Here is a 21,554-nt window from a genome sequence, read left to right as displayed (position 1 = left end):
CCGCAAACTACGTCACACCATTTTCCACGCCCAGCTGTTGTTATGGTCTATGCTTTTGCTGTGTATTTTTAGAGGTTGTATCCTAGACGTATTCATATTATTTTTGAAGTTTTATGTTTTTAGACGTATTAATGTCTATCATATAACCTCTAAAAACACAGACAGTTACCAGGCGTGGCAAATAGTGTGACGTAGTGTGCGGGCAACCAACCCGTAATGGACTACAAAAATATAATTGATGTAGCTGTGATGGAATATAAAGTATCAAATAATTGCCAAAGTTTATATTTAAAAATTCGATAACAACTATGGCATTATGTGCTGGTACGAAGCACCAGCATGTTAAGTGTCAAAGTATAACAAAACTGAATAAAACTTTTCAATGAATTTCGAAAATTATGAAAAATGTAACGTGATGGTAGCCGTGTTATATTTTTGCTGCGGAATTATATTTCACAAGGTATCCGGAAAGAAGACAACCGCACGTAAGAACCTTCAGCCGGTTAGCAGAAAATTTAATAGATTTTTGGTCCTTCCCCAAACCACGTGCAAAAACATACCAAAATGACCTGCAAGAGGATGAAGTCAATGTGTTGGCATCACTTGCGATAAATCCTTCAACATCTTGCAGAGAAATTGAACAAGACGTCTGACCCAACAGCCGCTGCTCTCAAATATGAAAGAAAAATAAGTATAAACCATATAAAGCGGGGCTTAAGTAGTAGGTATTCGCCGATTCTGGAACCTCCTCCTGGAACAACCAAGGTCAAGGTCACACCGCGTGACCTTGACCTTGGTTGTTCCATGAGGAGGTTCCAGAATCGGCTAATGTGACCTTGACCTCGACTGCTCAAGGAGAAGGTTCCTAAGTAGGCTAAGGTCACACCAAGTGACCTTGACCTTGAATGTTCATAGAATTTCGGAATCGGCTCGACCTTGACCTTGACTGTTCCATCAGCGACTAATGGTAACCTAGAAATGATGGTAAACCGGTGATCTTTTAAATGAAAGTTATTAAAATGAAAAAATCTCAAAATTGGTGATTTCCTTGACCCCTCCCAATTATTCTCTCTTACGAGGAGGATAAAGTGAAGTTGTTCAAAAAACGATTTTATAACAAGAACAGTGATTCTAACAAAACATATCAGTTCAACAACAGCAAAATGTTTAATTGTGAAAATTGTGGTAAAAGTTTCACCCGTTTAGATAATCTTAAAAGACATCGGCGAACTGCTTGTGTAGGTAAACGCATTAAAGTTAATGAAGCACATTCTTCAAATAGCGGCGTGACCTTACCTGATTCTGAAACCTACACCTTGAATACTCGAGGCCAAGATTACGCTGCGTGACCTTAGCCATGAGGTCGAGGTCAGACGCCATAACCTTAGCCGATTCCGAACTCCTATGAACATTCAAGGTCAAGGTCGCTTGGTGTGACCTTAGCCTACTTAGGAACCTTCTCCTTGAGCAGTCGAGGCCAAGGTCACATTAGCCGATTCTGGAACCTCCTCCTGGAACAACCATGGTCAAGGTCACACCGCGTGACCTTGACCTTGGTTGTTCCAGGAGGAGGTTCCAGAATCGGCGAATACCTACTACTGGCTTAGTCATCATTTACGTGCCGGAGATGTCAATCTAAGATTAGAATTTTGTAGATGATATTTAGAAAAATTAAATAATCTGCTGTTTGTTCAAAATGTCATCTGGACCGATTAAGTCTCTGAGTGTTCAAAGAAGATTGGGGTTCAATGTATGGTGTACGCTTTTAGATAATACATATTTGGCATATAGTATCTACCATAAAAACTTAAACTCAGGTAAATACCTTAATATATTAAGGCAGCACATTGAGCCTTTGGTCGACAATTTGCCATTAAATATGTCTCAAATGATATATTTTCAATATGACGGAGCACCAGCACATAATGCCAGAGTTGTTAGTAAATTTTTAAATACTACTACAAACTTTGGCAATAATGGTTATCACCATAACAACATTAACTTTTAAATACATACAATAGTTTTAGATAGAATAAAATGAATTTTTGTTAATTATTCTATAACTATAAGAAGTATACCCCACAAACTATATATATTTGTTATTAGAAGAAATAACAAATTATTTTAGGTCATAGCCAACTATGGTTTCCATTTAAAAAAATAAAGTTACCTCTAAAATCTCGAAAATAAAAGATGGGAAAAAAATTCTACCTACGCCACTAAATTCTTCGTAAAAAGTTGCCCCTATAATGTTTTATTTATAATAGTCCATCTTTGATAATACATGAGATATTCGCGATTGTCGTTTTCGCAAAATTTTCAGTTTTTGCCGATAGGGCGAAAACAAAAGACGATAGCTGTTCGGAGTTTTCGGCATTAAAATTTTCTCGAAAAACGAGATCATGATATGTAAGCTACTTTTTTTCTATCTCTTTTAGTTTCGGAGATAGCCTATGTGGACATCGAAATTGGGACACCTATACATCAATAGATTCAGAAAAACAATCTCTATCCTATGACGTGAAGAAAACTATATGGAGCAATTTGAAAAACAAAAACTAATAATTGCTTAGAACAGAAGATGGCCTTGGAAAAGATTTATTTGTAGCATGAATCATAGTATTCATCAAACCATTTCGTTTGATGCCTCGCTCATGAAAATCGGAATGTAAATGAGAGAGTTACAGCTTGGGGCGTTTTTTATCTGACACCCTGTATATTGATCATGTGAAGGGCGCTTAAACGGTCAATATTATTGTCAATATGCTAAGGTATTGTCAATATTATTGATCGTGTAAGGGCCGTTTAAGGTGTAGGCCCAGTAACAATACAAGACTTAAAAGTAGGGATTGAACATGACGAGGTGTCAGTGATAATTTCCGTGAAAATAATGATCGCCATCTTCTTGAACTAATATTCAATAAATGAGTTTTTTTGGTTTACATAAAATTTCATCTTTTCTCTTACTATTTGTTGCAAAAAAATTAAATTTATGTTTTATAATACTTTTAAATAGTGCTTTGGATCTATTAAAAAATAAAAAATGTAAAATATTCTATTATGACAACACACAGTTTTATTTTAAAAATTCTTCTTATTCCATAAAAATGTTTAAACCTACTTCATACAAGTTTTAATAGATTTCATATTCACACTTTAAAAATAATTCTTAGTCTCCAACAAATCATCAGGCGGTCTGGGAAGAATGTCCGGTGCCATTTTATATTTACAAAAATCAATACTTCGTTGTAATAAATTGAAATTTAAACAAGCGTCCGCATCGTCAACAACTTTATCGTCAGTTTTTGAAACTTCAAATTTTGACCATTTGTAATTGGAGCATTTCCTCGTTCCGGGCGACGTTTGGATCAAATTTAAAACGGTCGGATGGGAAAGACCGAAAAAATCATTTCCCCTCGGTCGTGTACTGACTACATTAAATGATAAACAATCGTTAATTTTTTGTAAGAGTAACGAGTGGCAAACATCCGCGGATCCACCCACTATGGGATTTTCACTATCATCACTTGCAATTTGAAATCTATAAAATTAAAAATGAAATCAAATTAAAACAAAATAACAATAACTCCAATCTACCTAGGTAAACCATTTGCTTCTGAAATTGTACAAGTATAAATGCACTTAATTGTAGGATCTTTTAAACTTCCATAAATTCTAGTGGATACATATCCAACGGGATATATAACATCTTCCGAATGAAATTCAGATTTATCAGAAACAACTTCACCCAAAGAATGCACGGTGAGATTTCCAAGTTCAATAGGAAAAATGGGGCGACCCATCGAGTCAAGAAGGATTTGTTGGAAGAATCTCTTTTTCATTTTAAGAGGTGGTTTCTTAGATTTAAGCATTTTTTTACTATTTTGACTTGGAAGATTTTTTCTTTTATTTCTTTTAATATTTGCCGTCGAAGTTGATGAACTGGTGTTATTATTATTAGAATTATTATTATTGTTGTTATTTTGAGCGGAACGTTTCGATAAGGCCTCTACAGCTTTTTCAGTTTCCGGTTCAAATGCGCATAATTTTCTTAACAAAAATTTTCTTTCTTCCGTTCTCATGATTATTTGTTCTTGGACATCTGCTATTTCATCGCACAAAGCGGCGTTTTCCTGAAGATATAAAGAATTAAATTGTATTATTTAAATCATATTTAAATGTTGAAAAATAACATAACCTCAATGAACACTTACATGAACGTATTCCCGAATAAAATTTTTTAATTGATCTAATTTAACTTTCCATTTTCCGGGCGGTCTTTCCGTTCTTAATGTTCTTAAGTTCGTCATAAATTGATCGTTCATATTATTACTTAGAAAAGATTTATTTCCTTAAATATAAATATAACCTAAAATTTTTTTAAGATTATTGGCTCTCAAATTATACTACTGACGCTTATGCAACTTATAACACATGTGTATGTTAATGTAGTTGCCTATATTAATTATTCTTATAAAAATTGAGAGATAAAACGTCAAAACAAGTTTATTGTCTGAGTTGGGCCCCGTTTTTGGAAAATTAATTTTTATTTGTTGTTTTGAGCTGTATAATAGTCACCTGACACAGTTCTTGAGAGATCCCTTTGACAGATTATAAAACGTGATTTCGGGTATACTCCCACTGTCAGTCAGAAAACATCCTGATTCGATACATTTAACACATTATCCAGTTTAATACCATTTAATACTTTGTGTTTTGCTGTACTATCGTCAAAACATAAAGACTTCAGTACAGTACCGAATCTTTGACACGTCGTTACCGTAAAAATTTCAGTGTTTTCAAGTTCTGCCTTCTAGTTGCGTATACAGCCTTATACATGCTTGTATTTGTTCAACTGTATGTCTTTGACAAAATGCCGCGTAACAAAACGACTGTAGATAAAACATAGTAGTTTCCACATATGATAAACCTGTCCTCAAGAAAAGGGAACAAGATTAGTAAAGATAACAAGATAGATCAAGAGATACGTAACAGAATAGCAAAAGCAAGTGGAGTCTATAAATACCACATAATTGAACATTCGTGGATTGTATGACGATATTGGCCGTGTTGTCTGGTCTGATATCGATGGTCTCAAAACAATACCTCGTAAGTCCAAAAAATGTCAATTTTCGATTTTTGCGTAAAAGGGAACTGTATTATTATCTGCTCCCTCTGGTAGAATATTATAGATTTAAAAAAAAACGTTAACTTTATATTGGCGCCAAAACAATAACTCCTATATCAAAATCTTCAAAAGCACAGCAATAAGTAAGTCCTTAGGAGTGAGTAGGGGTGTTGTGCTGTCCGTTAATAAAATAGGTATGTACTTTTATTTTTTATATTATATTATCTGATAATGATTGAACAGAACATAAATAACTGCTTTTCTTTTGAATATTTTTACTTTTACACTTTTAAACTTGTAATTACTTACGTGTTATTGATTTCAATTTTAAATTTGTTTTACGAGGTATTGTTACTTTGTTTTTATTCTAAATATTATTAGAGATAACGCAATAATGGATAATTCAAGATCAAAAAGGATTTTACAAATGTGCAATGTAGTAACCCAGCCAAATAAATTACCAAAGTTTTGATACTCTTTATAGCGTAATGTTAAGCGATGCGAAGAATAACAAAAACGTCTCTGCTATTAACGCAATACAAGACAAAGAAAATATTGAGGGTGATATTACTAATCTTTCTGCTGTGACAAACAATGCGATCAATACTAGCATGTCGTTTGATAATGTAACTAATAATAGTATACCAATAGATATTCTTAACGATAGCTTTATAGAATATTTAGATCCTGCGTTTTCAAATGAAATCGAAGTAGTTAGTGCAATAACTTGTAATAATTTATCTGCAAATGATCCTGAAAACTTACAAGGATCTCAGTCTACTTTATCTGTGACCAACTTACTGCTAGAAAGACAGAATAATAATAATGTTACTATCATTGATCAACATTCAGAATCTTTGCCTGATTGTCACAACGACGAAATCAATGATATTTTTGAAAGTAATGAAAATAATGAAAATGAGACTGAAACTGAACTATCTGACGATGAGAATAACCATGAAATAAATAATAATGAAACCATTGGCTGTGATGAGTCTGAGTCAGGAAGAAGAAAGCGTAAAATAGGGGTAAATATTAAGGATGTCAATAAAAAATTAAGAATGAAGGGCCAACAATATTTAGGATATAGACGACCAGCTAATCAGACAAAAAATTTTCATGATTGCACAAGAAAAGCAAGATCAATTGGACCAGCGTGTACATCAAGTTTTTGCCTAAAGTCGAAGAAAAGGATGTGTAACGAAATAACTGAAGAGGATCGGAAAGAACTGTTCACCTACTTCTGGAATGAACTAACGTGGGATGAAAGAAAAATTTTGGTTTGCAATCTAGTTTCCAAGGATGAACCCAAACAAAGAAAAAGTTCACAAGGACCAACATCACGTAGAACTGGTACGTTGAAATATTCTATCAAAATAAATAATGTGAGCAAGCCAATTTGTAAGAAGATGTTCTTGTCCACTTTTGATCTAAAAGAATGGCAGGTGGCAAATTGGGTGAACAACAGTCAGGATGGCATGAAAGGAAATAGACGATCCAAAACCGACACCAAAACAGGAGTTTTGTCAAATAGAGTTGCAAACGCATTCATGAAAACCTTTTTAGAAAATTTAAATAAACTACCATCAAATTATTGTCGAAAAGACACACAAAAAATGTACTTAGAACAATCTTTTACAAGTATAACAGATCTTTACAAAGTTTATCTCGAACAGTGCAAGGAATCAAATCAGACCGCAATGTGTCAAAATTCATTAACTAAAATGTTAAAAAAATGAATATTTCGTTTTACCAACCAAAAAAAGATCAATGTACATCTGTTATCAACACGAAGAAAAAAATTTAGATGAAGAAGAATGGATAAAACATCAAACTGAAAAAAATAGGGCAAGAGAAGAAAAAACGAAAGATAAAGAAAAAGCATTGATGGGTAGCCATCACGTTTTAACAGTAGACCTCCAAGCTGTAAAAGTGTGCCCATCATTGATGGCAAGCAGTTTATATTTTAAATTAAAACTGTGCACTCATAATTTTACTGTATACAATGTGGCAGCTCATCACTGCACTTGCTATTGGTTTGACGAAAGACAATCAGATCTTCAAGCATCCACCTTTGCATCTTTCGTAGTAGATTATATTAAAGCCAACTTGCAGGATGGGAAGTCGATTATTATTTATTCAGATGGTTGCACTTACCAGAATCGAAATAGTGTCATGGCCAGTGCACTTTTGCATCTGGCACACGAATTAAATATTACCATCAAACAAAAATTTTTGGTGAAAGGTCACACACAAATGGAGTGTGGCAGTGTACCTGCCACTATCGAACGAAAGCTAAAGAACAGGAAGATTTTTTGCCAAGTGATTATGCTCGCGTGACAGAAGAAGCTAGGAGAGATCCGGAGCCGTATCAAGTTAAATTGGTCAATTTTGAATTTTTCACCAACTTTAATAGTAACCTGATTTATTCATCAATACGGCCTGGTAAAAAATCCGGAGATGCAACCGTCGTAGATTTGCGAGCTTTGCTATATTCACCAACGGGTGTAATATGTTACAAATTATTATTTGATAGTGATTATATAGAACTCCCACAAAAACCGAAAAAAATAGTAAACCATGATTTCAAAGCATTACACCAAAATAGATTAGCAATAAAGAAACAAAAATACGAACATTTACAACAATTAAAATCAGTTTTACCCCAGGACTGTTGGAGTTATTTTGAAAATTTACCCCATTCTTAATTTTGACATTGACTTTTTTAATTTATTATATTAGATTTATTTAATATTTATTATGTAAAATAATAGGTATTATTGTTCTAATAAATGTCACAAGTATACTTGTAATACCACGTAAGTTTACTTTTTTTAGTTTCAATACCTCGTATGTCCTAAACTCCATATTATGTCAATACTCTATTTACAAATATTTTAACAATTAAAAAGAAACTTTTTTCTTTATTGTTTAACCAATTTTCAAATTAAATTTTACATTTTCGATCAAATAATTACGTTTTTTTTACGTCCTGTAAAGTTCACATTTTTGAGATACGCGGTATTGCTTTGAGACCATCGATATATTGATGTGCTCGGATATTAATTTCCATTGCTGTGGAAAAATTTTACTATAACATCTACAACGTTATTGAAAAACATGTACCCAAATACTGTTTATCGCCGTCGAAATTTCCTCTATGGTTTACTGGAAGCACTAAACGTATATTGAATATAAAGGAGCACTACTTTAAGAAGTGGAAGAGATCTAAACAACTATCATATTACGATGAATATGTTAGGTTGCGTCGTTTATCCAAGGATGCAATAGATTCTGATTATCAGACTTATCTCGTGAATACCGAAAATTGTAAAATTGAAAAATTTCTGGCGTTACGTGAATCAGAAACATGGTAATTCGCGTATTCCAAGCTGTATGACCTTTGCTGGCTCTGAGATCTCTGATCCCCTGAAAATAGCGCTTCTCTGTCTTGTTTTCTGAAGCCTTCAATCCTGGACTTACAACTATCATTAACTGTAACCAGCAAGTCAACTGTCCTGGATCCTTCTATATTACTCCATTTTCTGTCGAGGAGGTAGAAATCTGTATGAAACGATTAAAGAATGACTTTACCGCTGGCGACGACGGTCTCCCAAGTTTTATTATTAAAGATTGTGGACCCTTCCTGAGCAGACCTTTAACCTTTATATTTAATTTATGCTTAAAAATTAAACTTTTCCTGCAGTATGGAAAAAAACTCCGATAACGCCGGTTTTTAAAAAGGGAGACAGATTAGTATTAAAAATTACCGACCTATTAGCATTTTGAACAATTGCTCAAAAGTCTTCGAGATGTTGCTATTCTCCAGAATGAGCTACTGTATTCGCCCATATACAGGGTGGTTCAGTTTTTAATCGAGAAACTTTACTAGGACGTAGTACTTGCCAAAATAACACAAGTTTTTTATATAAACATAGGGTCGCAACTCTTTTGTTTTCGAGCTATGACCTGTCAAAGTTGAGCCAAAAATGTACATTTTATATTTTATTTCGGGTATAAGTAAACCATAGAATTTGAAATTTTGTATTTCTGTACTAGTGGTTAATATCTTATTTTGAACCATACTTTAAACTTCCCTAGCGCCCTCTAAGGGGATGAAATGCACAACCTCTTTGATTTTTTTATAACTACTTTTTACCGCCATGGAATAATACCATAAAAAAGTATGGGTTGTAAAGCTTATTCATTATTGGTACTTTTTTGTCTCTTTAGTTTTTTCCTTAAAGATAATAGTTTTAGCGTAAAAAAAATAAAGTATGCTACATTGTACTGTAAAGCGTTGCTATTATTAAAAAAAAAATTTCTTGCTTAATAACAGTCAAAAATTATTAATAACCATCACCAATTATGAGGATTCACTGTAAATGAAACTTTCAAGTTCTCAGCACCAACTTTTAGAATCATTTTAGCTAAACATGGCGGAACATAGCAGTACATGGCACGATATTTTACTCTCTTACACGGAAACTATTAACTTTAAGGAAAATACTAAAGAGACAAAAAAATACCACTAAACAATGAGCTTTACAACCCATATTTTTTATGTTAATACTCCATACCGTTAAAAAGTTCTTATAAAAAAAATCAAGGGGATGGTGAATTTCATCCCCTTAGAGGGTGCTAGGGAAGTTTAAGGTATGGTTGAAAATAAGGTCTTAACAAGTAATACATACGTACAAAGTTTCAAATTATACGGTTTACTGACAGCCGAAATACAAAACAAATTGTAATTTTTTGGCTCAACTTTGATCGCTCATAGCTCGAAAACAAAAGAGTTGCGACCTTACGTTTATATAAAAAAAATGTGTTATTTTGGCAAGTACTACATCCTAGTAAAGTTTCGCGATTAAAAACTGAACCAACCTGTATATCTGATCATCAGCACGGATTTATCACTGGTCGTTCAGCTATGACTAATTTAACAGAGGTAACGCAATTCATCAGCGAACACATGGATAAACGGCAACAAGTTGATATAATTTACATAGATTTTACAAAGGCATTTGATAGATTAGATCATGGAATACTTCTTTCTAAACTTTGCAGTCTTGGATTTACCAATGATTTCGTGGATTTAATTTCATCTTACCTCTGCAATAGACTTTGCTATGTGAGTTACAACGGTTTTAAATCTGATAGTTTCATTGTTGGCTGTGGTGTTCCACACGGTTTCAACCTGGGTCCCCTTCTATTCAATGTTTATCTGAATGATCTATTACGACGACTTGATTGTAATGTGCTTGCTTACGCCGATGACTTAACGATATTCGCTCGTGTAACATCCACTGAAGACTGTGTTATCTTACAGCGCCATCTGAACATTATCAGTTTCTGGTCAGTACAGAATGGAAGTGATCTTAATATAGCAAAATGCGTTGTCGTATCTTACACAAGGTGTAATAATCCAATAACGTTTAATTATTGTGTGGGAGTTGAAGCAATACGCAGAGAACGCGCTATTCGAGATCTGGGTGTCTTATTCGATGACTAGTTGCAATTCAAAGACCATGTTAACGCTATAATAAAGTCAGCCTCTGGTGCATCATTAGACAATGTAAAAAATTTAACAACGTAGCCGAATTAACAGTACTTTTCTATGCGTTTGTTCGAACAAAATTGGAATATGATTCTCTAGTTTGGTATCCTTGTTATACTTCTCACCAGCTCATGCTCAAGAGAGTGCAGAAGAGGTTCTACTGTTATTGGGAGAATTTAACTTTTCGTAGAGAAGATGCTAGTAAAAAATTTTTATCTAACATGCCGACTCATCTTCACTTTTTGCTCGAATTGGATTCATTATACCCAGATCTGGTATCAGAAATAGCAACACATACCAAGTGCTGATCGCTAGCACCAACGTTCTGATGCGCCTCTGACACATATGGCACAGAACGCAAATAAAGTATTTACCACTTAAACTATATATCCCTATTATGCCATATTATTATTTCTTTTCTCTTATTTTTGTTCTGAATTTATCTGAATTGTTATTAATTTTTGTTGTGTGCGCTTCACATCTTACTTTTCCTTTTTTCTTTGTTGTACATTATCTTGTAATTGGGTCTTCCTGTTGGATAATAAAAACATATATTATATTATTATTATTATTATAAATAATACCATAGGAGGTAAGAAAGAACTAAGCAATATGAAGTATTTGCGAGCAATTGTAGGAAAAACTAGAAGACACAGAATATGAAACAAGAGCATCAGAGAAGAATTAAACTTGAAAGCTGTAATAGAGCAGATAAAGAAAGAGCTGAAGTGGTATGGCCACCTGGTTTGAATGAATACAGAAGTCATACCAAATATAATGTTCAATATTAAACTAGAAGGAAGAAGAACACGGCGTAGACCAAGGATGTAGTGGAAAAAAGGAATCAGGAAGTGTTGCCGAAGAATGGCTAAAGTTAGCAACACCTACAGAAGATGGATCTGAGATCCAATAACGTGAAATAGAATGGGGGCAAAAAAACGATGACTAAACGCAAACCTTTATCTTATGAAGAACTTCGTCGTGCATTTGAAGCAAGTAATGCCAAGAACTATGTGTTTCAAGAATATGAAGATATTATGAAGACTAAGAACAAGCAAGCTGGAGTCTGGAATGCTGTCTACGGCAGTTTCGTTAACGGCGGACTTTACGGTATTGCTGAGTTAAGCATCTCTGATATAAGAAACAAATAAGGGGGAGAACAGCAGCGAATTGGCTAACTACAGACCTATTTCGATCATTGCCATAGTTGGTAAAATCTTTGAACTCTTTGAACGTCATTAAATCGTAGTTGAGTGACTATTTAGAAAATCACATGTTATTGAACTCTCAGTTTGGTTTTCGTCAAGGCATGTCCACCACTTCAACAATACACTCCCTAACGCATACGAAATGGCTTTGAAAATAACTTGCTGGCTGAGAAATGTCTTTATGATCTGACCAAGGCTTTCAATTGCGTTGACCATGAGTTATTGTTGCTAAAATTAAAACCTCGCCATTTTAGTGAACATTTTACTGCTTAAGTCTTACCTTTCGGAGCGTACTCATAATGCTCATTCAACAACCAGATTTCTGATAAAATTACAGTTAAATACGGAATCCCACAAGGATCTGTGCTTGGTCCGTTGTTGTTTTTGATATTTAGTAATGACATGCTTAGCTGCCTACCACAAAGGTCATAGGTTATACTTTATGCGTATAATACAGCAACTATTTACTACCCATCCTAATTTCAATATTCTTGATCAGGCTGTATCTAGCTCTGCTTAAAGACTTCTATCTTGGTTTGAATCTAATAATCTTGAGCTGAACACGTCCAAGGCAGAGTCGTGGGAGGATCATGTGCTGAGCTTGGCCAAGAAGTTAAATAAGTGTAGTGTTGTAAAGTACCCTTTACACCTTTCAATTGAATATAATTGTTTTATAATATTTTCTAATTCGTAGAAGTTTATTGAATTGTTTGTAAATTGCAACGGCATCGGAATTGGATACAATTGTTTTTATTGCTAGAGAAGAAGAAGTGTGCTGGAAATAAAGTTAAAGATAATTAATTAATACAGTGAAGACTACTTATAAGAAAACTGTCTTTTATTTGGTTTGACCAACACCCACATAACAGTATTTTGTAATTAGATTGCAATAGTTGTAATCGTGCGTTTTTTATTGTAATATCTTGCAACTTTTCTTTATTTAATTTTTTTGTGCTTGTTGTAGTCAGCTCCTATTAATTGCATTGTATTTGTATGTTTTTTCCTTTTTCAGCCTAATTTTCGCATTTTTTTTCTGTACTTTTGTGTATCAGTTTTAGTCATTTTTGTCATTTCGCCAGTGGGCGTATTATCTTCTGCTTCCAGTGACACGACAGATTTTATTAAGATTGAAGTCGGGGATGGCATATAGTCATTAGTAATTGAAACCTTTTTCTCTACTTCAGATCTTTGAAGCTGGTCTATATGACGTTTGATTACATACCCATCATCTAACTCTACTAAGTAGTTTCCATAGGATTGATGGAGAATAATATGTGGATTGGATTCTTTCTCCTAGGCGTAACTTCTTGCTTACGACTGATTGGTCAGCATTGTTTTTAATAGAGTTTCGATACCGTAACAAATCCAATCTAGTTCTTAAATTTTTCTTCATAAATAATTCTGCTGGGGTTTTATCTGATCCGGTTAGTGGTGTTGTAATGTATCTTAGCAAAATCTTATAAAGCTTTTTATTAATACTTTTTGACTCGTAGGACATTGCTTTTAGGTGTTTTTGTAAAGTTGCGAGATACCTTTCTGTCTGCCGTTTGTAGCTGGATGTCCTGGTGCGACGAAATTCTGACGAATATAATTCCGACGTTTTGCTGAAGATCTCCTTCATCATATACCGGATTGATGCTGTTATTGGAGCTGGTTTTGTACTTATTTTATCATCTACCATAATAAAAAAGAAGTGTCCTGAGATCTTGAAAAGGTCTCCTTGGTATTTTTAAGATTAGCTTTGTCTTCGAGGCATCTATTTGAAAACCATAACGTACATAGTAGTCTTGCAGGTGCTTTAGTGTATACGTAAATATCGTATGTCCCGTAAATAACAGGGATATTCATCTCATATTATTGCCTTGTTGTTTTCCGTTGGTATACCTTCCTCTCCTCTCCTCTGATATCTTCTCTCATCCACTTTATTTCCTGATCTGTTATTATTGCCATATTAAACCTTTGTGGAAATTCAAGCAGTAAAATTTCTGCTTCCAATTCAATGTGCGCACACTCCATGCTCCTATCTCATATTATAATATCTTTTGTCGTGATTGTAACCGTAATATCCATCTATTCTGAGGCTACTTTGAAGCCTCATCGGGCAACCCTCCTCCTTTATCCGGGCTTGGGACCGGCAGTGACAGTTATTTAAACCACCCAGAAACTGCCCCAGGCGGAGTTAATATTCTGAGCTACTATGGAGAATTTGAAAGAAGCAAAGCAAAAATGTCTTTCATTCATATTGACAGTACTGGCAGGTTATGACACCAATTCATTCTCGGCTTTTAGATTTTCCTGTGTTGATGTAGTAGTTTTTGGAACTAATCGCTTATTTTAGGTTAATGCGATAGCTCGGTAAATGCTACGTTGTCCAAGAAATCGGCAAATTGAGCTATTTTATTTCTGTATAAACTAGGAACAAAATTAAATTTAACACTAACGTGTATTATCGAATGGACAAGTCGGTAATTTGCGAATTCGATGGAATCGTGAAGGACCCGAAATTTGGAGCTTATGCACTCAGTTATGAAGAACGTTTCCGATGATGGCTCTTGATTCGTGGTGAGCAGAAAATTAGATTCGCTTAAACGTTATTTTAAATCGATCAATATTGTTGGATAATAAATACGAGGTAAATAAAGAATTGTTTAAAAATAATAAAACAAATATGAAATTTCTTTTTGATTTCATTTGGAATATGTTTTTTTTAAAATACTATTTACAAAAATGTTCTTTAAATCCTTTTAATCATTAAAATCCTCAAAATCTTCTCAAAACTACTTTTTCTATTTACTACTAACGTTACTGTCGTCGTTATGAATGCCGCTGTCTTCATTTTCACTGTCTTTTTCGTTTTCGCTAGCCGATTCTTCAGCCATCATATACTTTTTAATACCCTGTTCTAACATTGATCGTAAAATCTTCGTGTCGTTAAAATTATCGAGAACATCATTATTTTGCCGTTTTCTACCTCGTTTTCCTTTCGACGGCGAGTTTTGATTCGAAATCCTCTGCAATAAACCGCCAAACATTGGCAACATTGCTACCATTTGAGTTCCGATCAATCGTTCAAATTCCAATTTTTGTTTCTCCATTTCTAAACGTTGCTTTTCTACTTCTAAGTGCTCCCTTTGTATCTCTAATAAGCTTTTTAACGTTGACGATATCTCTGAAACAAAAAACACTTAAATTTTTTCTGCCTTCAATTTCAATCTTGTTACCTAAGTCGCCTCTTTTGTCTTGATTCTGTTGAGGTTGCATACTGTTTAAAATTAGTAAAGGTACAGGAATCGATCCTGGCGCGGTTCTAATGCCGTTGACATTGTTTTGATTGATAGCTTGGGTGGGAATTTGAAAACTAGCCACGGTTGGGGTGGTTTTTGATACATTTTGGGATGAATTACCCATTTCGGTTTTCTGATTACTTTGAGTTGATTGTACAGCCTGTTGTACAGGTGGTGGACTTGAAATCGTCGTTCCTGATTCTTCATAATCTGTCCTGAAAATAATTTAATTTATGGAAATGCTAAAACCCGACCCAAATTCAATATTTCGTTAAATTTCCTATAAAATTTTAAGGCAAATCTTCTATATTTAGAGATTTTTATTATTTTTCAGTTTGACGGATTTTTTTCGAAAAATAATTAACGTCAACGTCGTCACAGATTTAGTTTTGAACTTAACATTTCCTCCAGATTTTAAAAATTAAGTTAAAATTTAATGTAATAGTTTTCGTCGTTTAATATCTTCTAATACATATTTCTTTCCGTTCATTATTTATTGGGATTGAAATTTAAGACTAATTTTCAATACGTTTCTGAATGAATCAATTTTGATTGACTTTGTTTACCAACTTACTCTGTTATTTTAATAGAATATTTTGCTGGGTATTCATCATCTGTGATTCGGTTGACATAGCCAAGGTGATTCAAACAAACTTTTTACTCGATGTGCACACAACTAAAAAAAAGTTTGTTAGACTCAAAAACATATCTTACTCAACACTATCGTTTGTAGTCCAATCATCGTTAAAGTCGATTTCAATTTCCTGTTTGATATCTTCACACTTGGGTCCTTCCAGAAGACTCTCGTTGCAAGTTGGAGGTTGTTCTTTTCTGAGTCCTTGCTTACTGAGGATGGCATCCATCGCTTTGAAGTGAGGCCAATCGGGATCAACGGTTCCCAAGCCGGTGCCACAGACCATAGTACGCTTTATACGGTGATATAGGCATTTCAAATTTCTTATTCTGGTTTTAATTTCGTCAGGCGTTCTATAAAAACCACGCTGTTGCATGTTAGCCGCGAGAATTCGCATTACCGGCGCTTTTCTGTGTGTGAGGAAGAGCTTGTTTTGTATCAGCGGGTTGCCCCATAATTGTATAAGCAATTTGGTCTCATCTTCGCGAAAGTTCGCCGTGCGCTTTTTTGGTACAGTGCGAAGATGACCATCCATCTGCACTGGTAAAAAATAAATACAAAACTTTATAACTACTTTTTTTGTATTAAGTTTTTCGATTAACTTTTGCAACTTGACTTTGTTATGATTCGATTTGTTTTTCTGGCACGCCTTTTATGTTTGATAAAAGTTATTTGCAGAATACATACGTCAAACTTGGACAATTGAACGGCGACGTAAGATATTAGATTTAGATGTTTATTCTTTAGCATTCTTTAATTCTATTTTTTTGACATCTTCCATAACTTTTCTAATCCAACTTTAAAACATTTTCTGAAAATACAAGTTAAATGCATTTTCACAACATTGTGAAAATGATGTTCTTAAGGTAACTAGCGTTGATAGCGCATTTCTTTCTCGATCTAAAAGGTTTGCTATGTTGCAGCTGTGTATTTATTGGCGCTTCTCTGAGTTACAAGATATTAATGAGTAATTAATCAATCTTATTGCTTCGAGACCTACCCAGAACATGTTACGAGACTGTTTACTGCAAGGAATATATATGTTCCAAATTGTGTGTACTTTAATGTTGTAATGGTACAGATTATATTTATGCAGGTTGCTTAGTAATTGGCATTCCAAATCTGACATCATAAAAATATACCTCGCTACTACTCTTCTACTCCTTTCACTGTTCTTTCTACAATATGGCATATGTGAATTGCTTCGGATTGTGAAATAGATTTAAAAAGATATGAACATGATGTATATTTGCAAACCGAAGAAGTTGTTTACTCGTTTTAAAGTCTTAGGATAGATAGCAGGAGGAACAAGCTTCTTAGACTTGAGTGTAGCCTTCGGCAATATACCAAAGAAGATCATTTGGAAAGCCATGGAAGCAGCACTAATACATGAGAAGTTAATCTAAGTCACACGATCTTATAAAATTTTAAGGAAAAGTAAGTAGCACTGAACAAAAACTTGGACACTGGAGAATGGAAGAAGGAAGGCTCCAAAGTCTTGTGTATCTAGATGACATATACTGTACTGGCGGACACAGTCAAGAAGTTACAAATCGCAGTCAACAAATGGAATATCAACGTACAAAGTATAGGAATGCAAATGGAAGCAAAGAAAAATAAAATAATAGAGACCAATAAAAACTATACAGAATACTTTCCTCCTTCACATGGGAAAAGTTTTATGAGTTATAAGGTCGTCTCAATTTAAATGAATAAGCACAAAAGCAAAGTAACAGCTGCAGAAATGAGGTTCCTAACGCGAATAATAGGCAGGATCAGAATGGATAGAGTCAGAAATAGAACCACAACAGAGAAATTGGGGATAGATCATTTAGTGAAAAATATACAAAACAGACAGTTGCAGAAGTATGGGCACGTGATCCGTATAGATGATAAGAGGCTCCCAAAGAGGATGATAGAGGCAAGAGGAGAAGGAACATTGAAGAAGTAAAGAGGATGATGTTAAATAGAAAAGAGTACCAAAAATAGATCGAGGATCCAACGCCGTATAGTATAACGGAAAAGGCAAAAAAGAGGAAGGATAGATCGCATTTACTTGGGCACTGAATAGAAGATGAGGAGTGCCGTCTCTGAGTAGAACACTTAGTTTGAAAAACTAAATAAAGGCAACAAAAAATTAACAAATCAGTTCGAATCTTATGGCTTTAATACCAAGGTTATGAAATTACATGAAAAAACGTCATTATGACTCCAAAAAAATCAATATACATACGCTATGATCAAATTAAGACGTGATCTAATCATTTATAATTAAAGAGTTTCATAGAGAAGGGATAAGTACAATTAAAATTTTTATATTTGACTTTCGATGACAACAGAGACAGTTACTATGTCCAAATTTTGAATAATAAAAACTTCAAAAAGTTATGTCAAATTGCTATTTTGATAACCTTACGTTTAGTTAACTTCAAATTTTGACACCTATATAGTTTCGTTATGTAAGGTTATTTAATTGTCATTTTTCTAACCTTTATACATATTTAAATCATTTTCTTTCGTGAGTATAATGTTATTTTTGTGTTGTTAAAAAAACTGGTTCTCGTCAGTCGAGTTTTACTCTATATTGTTTTATTAAACATTCTTTCATTGATTAATATGTTTTTCTATTTATTCCCACGTTTTAATATAGGTACATATGTACACTTCTAATTCATGTACAGAAAACAACTTGTTGGTCGCCGTATGCAGAGCGTTCGTCTAACGGTTACAGTGATGGGTGCTGGGTAAATACCTGGCGGGTAGGTATTTCTAAAATGGGTATTTATCCGGGTATTTACCCCGGCCCAGGGTAAATACCCAAACAGTGGGTATAAAAGTGATACCAGTAAAAATATATCGATTCCAATAAAAATGAAGAGGAAGACGAGGAATTGTCAACAATCAAAGACGAATCTGCCGTAATTTAGATTAGATCAAGTTATTATGATTATTCTCACCAAGCAGCCCTCTGCGTCCATTGTTGGACATAGACCTTTCCTATTCTATGCTGTTTGAATCCAATTGTTGGTTATTCTTTTGACGTCCACTTCGTCTGTTCGCTCGCGGTCTTCACTCGAGCAACCGTTTTGTCCACTGCTCATTCTTGATTCGCATCACATAACCGTTCTTCTTCATAGGTCTTCATTTCGTATGTAGTCCCTCAGAGTTAGACCCAGGATCGACCTCTCCATCTATCTTTGCGCTACTTGGACCCTCCTGGCAGTGGTTACCGTTAATGTTAAAATTTCGGAGCCTTATGTCATAACCGGAAACAAGCATTGATTGAAAGCCTTTCTTGGCCTTTTCTCTTGAAGATGTCTCTAAGATTCTTCTGTTTAGTTCGCTTGTTTGATTATCTCTCGATACACGAACCTCATAGCCAAGATATACATAGCTGTGAACCCTCTCAATCTCATTATTTGATTGATTTTTCCTTGTTGATATTTAGCACGACTCTTGCACACACCTCCTTTAAGTCGTTCATCATTAGTTTAATCTCTCCAAGGCTATCCGATATAAGAACTATATTGTCCGCGTAGCGCAAATTATTTAGCATTTGCAATCAATGTTTATGCCTTTTTGGGTCCAATCCAGTTGTTTAAATGCACTCTGAGGACTGTGATGAACAATTTGAGTGCAACAGTGTCCCGCCTTGTTTTGCTCACAATCAGTACTTTACTACTTTTACTCTCTTCAGTACTTTCATGCAATTTTACCGTCATTGTAGCATTCTTGTAGAATTGTAGATGTTATAAATAAGTTTGGTATGTCGATAAGTGACTCTGCATTTTTGAAGTGCTTGCAAAACTGCCATCAACTCAATTTAAATTAAATTTATAAATACCTCAAAATACCCATCTTGGGTAAATACCCACGGGTATATATCCAGGATATTTACCCTTAAAAATAAATACCCGGGTATTTAACAACACTGATCGGTCGTGATCCTCGCTTGTTCCTATATAAGACAACATGAAGATAACTAAGTTACTACTTTACGAGAATTCGAATTCTTAAAGTTTTATCTTAACGTTTCGCTTCCAACCTCTCAGATCTCTTCAAATTTTCGAAATTGTACTTTATTGTTATAGTTGTAGTGTGTAATATTATTTATGTAATAAATATACGAAATTACTTTAAGAGACAAAGGCTAGAGATGATTATTGAAAATCTAAATTTTGTCAATGAAAAAAATCGAAATTGTTCAATTTATATGTTGCTGAAACCCATTCTTCCTTGTCTTGTTCTACAGCAACTGCTGAAACTATATCTGGACCTCAGAGGCAAACAGTATTAAGTGACATTTTTTAAATTTTACAGGAGAGCAAGTTAAAGATTTTGAACAATGATGTTTTTCAAACCGATTACTCTTGTAATAGGAGAGCTTGGGTTATTATCAGCTATCAATGAAAATCATATCACTGGTTGTATTTTTATGGACCTAACAAAAGCATTCGACTGCGTGAATCATGAAATCCTTCTGAATAAAATGGAAAAAATGGGTTTCCGCGGCGTTGTCCTTGATTGGTTAAAATCCTATTTACACGGCAGAAGCCAGTGTGTTATGTCATACAGCGATTCGGGAGGAGAAGTTAGGTCTGAGTGGAAAGAAGTATTTCAGGAGTACCTCAGGGGTCAGTCTTGGGACCTTTCTTGTTTCTTCTGTACATTAATGATTTGCCTGATGTACTTGATAGTTTACTGGTATTATTTGCGGATGATTCAACTTCTGTTGTATCTGGAAAAAGTGAAGAAGCGGTCTTAGGAATGGCCAGAGAGAATTTAACAAAACAAAACTAAAATGGTTGTTAGGAAATAATCTACAGCTCAATATAGCAAAATCAACTTTTATGATTTTTGCAAATAAAACACCTGAGATGGAAATAATGTTTGGAGGACAATTACTCACCTATAAACAGGAGGTGACGTTCCTCGGTTTAAAGATGGACTGCTGTCTTTCCTGGAGTCAACACATTGATGGGTTGACAACTAGTTTATCCAGAACATGTTTTGCGCTTCGAACAGAGTCACGATGTGTAGGTGAGAGAGTCGCTTTAAGTGTTTATTATGCGTGTGTTGAATCGCGTTTGAGATATGGAGTTATTTTCTGGGGAAATGCAGTAACTTCGGAACGTGTTTTCATCCTTCAGAAGAAGTGTGTACGAGCGGTTTTCGGTCTGGGTCCGCGTGACTCATGTAGAGCTCTTTTCGCAGAACAAAATATTCTCACGTTCCCATGTTTGTTTATTCTAGAATGTGCACTTTTTGTTATAACTAATTACCATGAATTTTTCTCAAAATATGAATTATCTCATCAACATCAAACAAGAGGCACTGAACGATTATTTTTACTACCACCGAAGACTAATTCTTCTAAAATACAGAAAAGTGCGTTTTATATTTTTGTATAAAACTGCACAATTACTTACCGTTTGATTGGAAAGCGCTACCATCACATGTATTTAAAAAAAGATTGAAAGAATTCTTAATCGCGAAAGCTTTTTACAGGGTAGATGATTTTTTTCTCGAAAATATTTCAACTCACTAAGAAATATGTTCATTAACATCTTTTATTTTTATTTTGTACTAGATTTTTTGTATTTGAATTTGTAAATTTATTGGTATTATAATTAATTAATTAATGTTATTTACTTAATTATAAAGGTTTTTTGTTTTTTTGACTGTTTTCTATGCATGTAAGCATTATAGAAATAAAGGGATTTATTATTATTTTCCCAGTTAT

The 21,554-nt window shown here is 34.2% G+C and overlaps 2 protein-coding genes across 4 annotated transcripts; both read right to left on the bottom strand.

Moving 5' to 3' along the window:
* Positions 1-3,053: 3,053 nt before the first annotated feature.
* On the bottom strand, positions 3,054-4,406 carry LOC111413973 (transforming growth factor beta regulator 1). Its single transcript, XM_023045120.2, has 3 exons — positions 4,215-4,406; positions 3,598-4,133; positions 3,054-3,541 (listed from the first exon to the last, which is right to left on the bottom strand). Exons 1-3 carry the CDS (start codon positions 4,323-4,325, stop codon positions 3,157-3,159), a joined length of 1,032 nt encoding a protein of 343 aa, XP_022900888.2. The 5' UTR covers positions 4,326-4,406; the 3' UTR covers positions 3,054-3,156.
* Positions 4,407-14,564: 10,158 nt separating this feature from the next.
* On the bottom strand, positions 14,565-16,490 carry LOC111421763 (myb/SANT-like DNA-binding domain-containing protein 1). Of its 3 annotated transcripts, none has more exons than XM_071200589.1 (4): positions 15,892-16,490; positions 15,115-15,392; positions 14,865-15,062; positions 14,565-14,795 (listed from the first exon to the last, which is right to left on the bottom strand). In XM_071200589.1, the coding sequence occupies exons 1-4, from the start codon at positions 16,344-16,346 to the stop codon at positions 14,680-14,682; spliced, it is 1,047 nt and encodes a 348-aa protein (XP_071056690.1). In that variant the 5' UTR covers positions 16,347-16,490; the 3' UTR covers positions 14,565-14,679. The 3 variants fall into 3 exon arrangements, with proteins under 3 accessions (XP_071056690.1, XP_022910716.1, XP_071056691.1); XM_071200590.1 differs by having other exon boundaries at positions 14,703-14,814; XM_023054948.2 differs by having other exon boundaries at positions 14,565-15,062.
* Positions 16,491-21,554: the final 5,064 nt, after the last annotated feature.

The sequence above is a fragment of the Onthophagus taurus genome, chromosome 11 (genome assembly GCF_036711975.1).
Source record: "Onthophagus taurus isolate NC chromosome 11, IU_Otau_3.0, whole genome shotgun sequence".
Lineage (NCBI taxonomy): Eukaryota > Metazoa > Arthropoda > Insecta > Coleoptera > Scarabaeidae > Onthophagus > Onthophagus taurus.
Note: the sequence above shows the minus strand (reverse complement) of the source record. Positions and strands in the feature narration are given on the sequence as shown.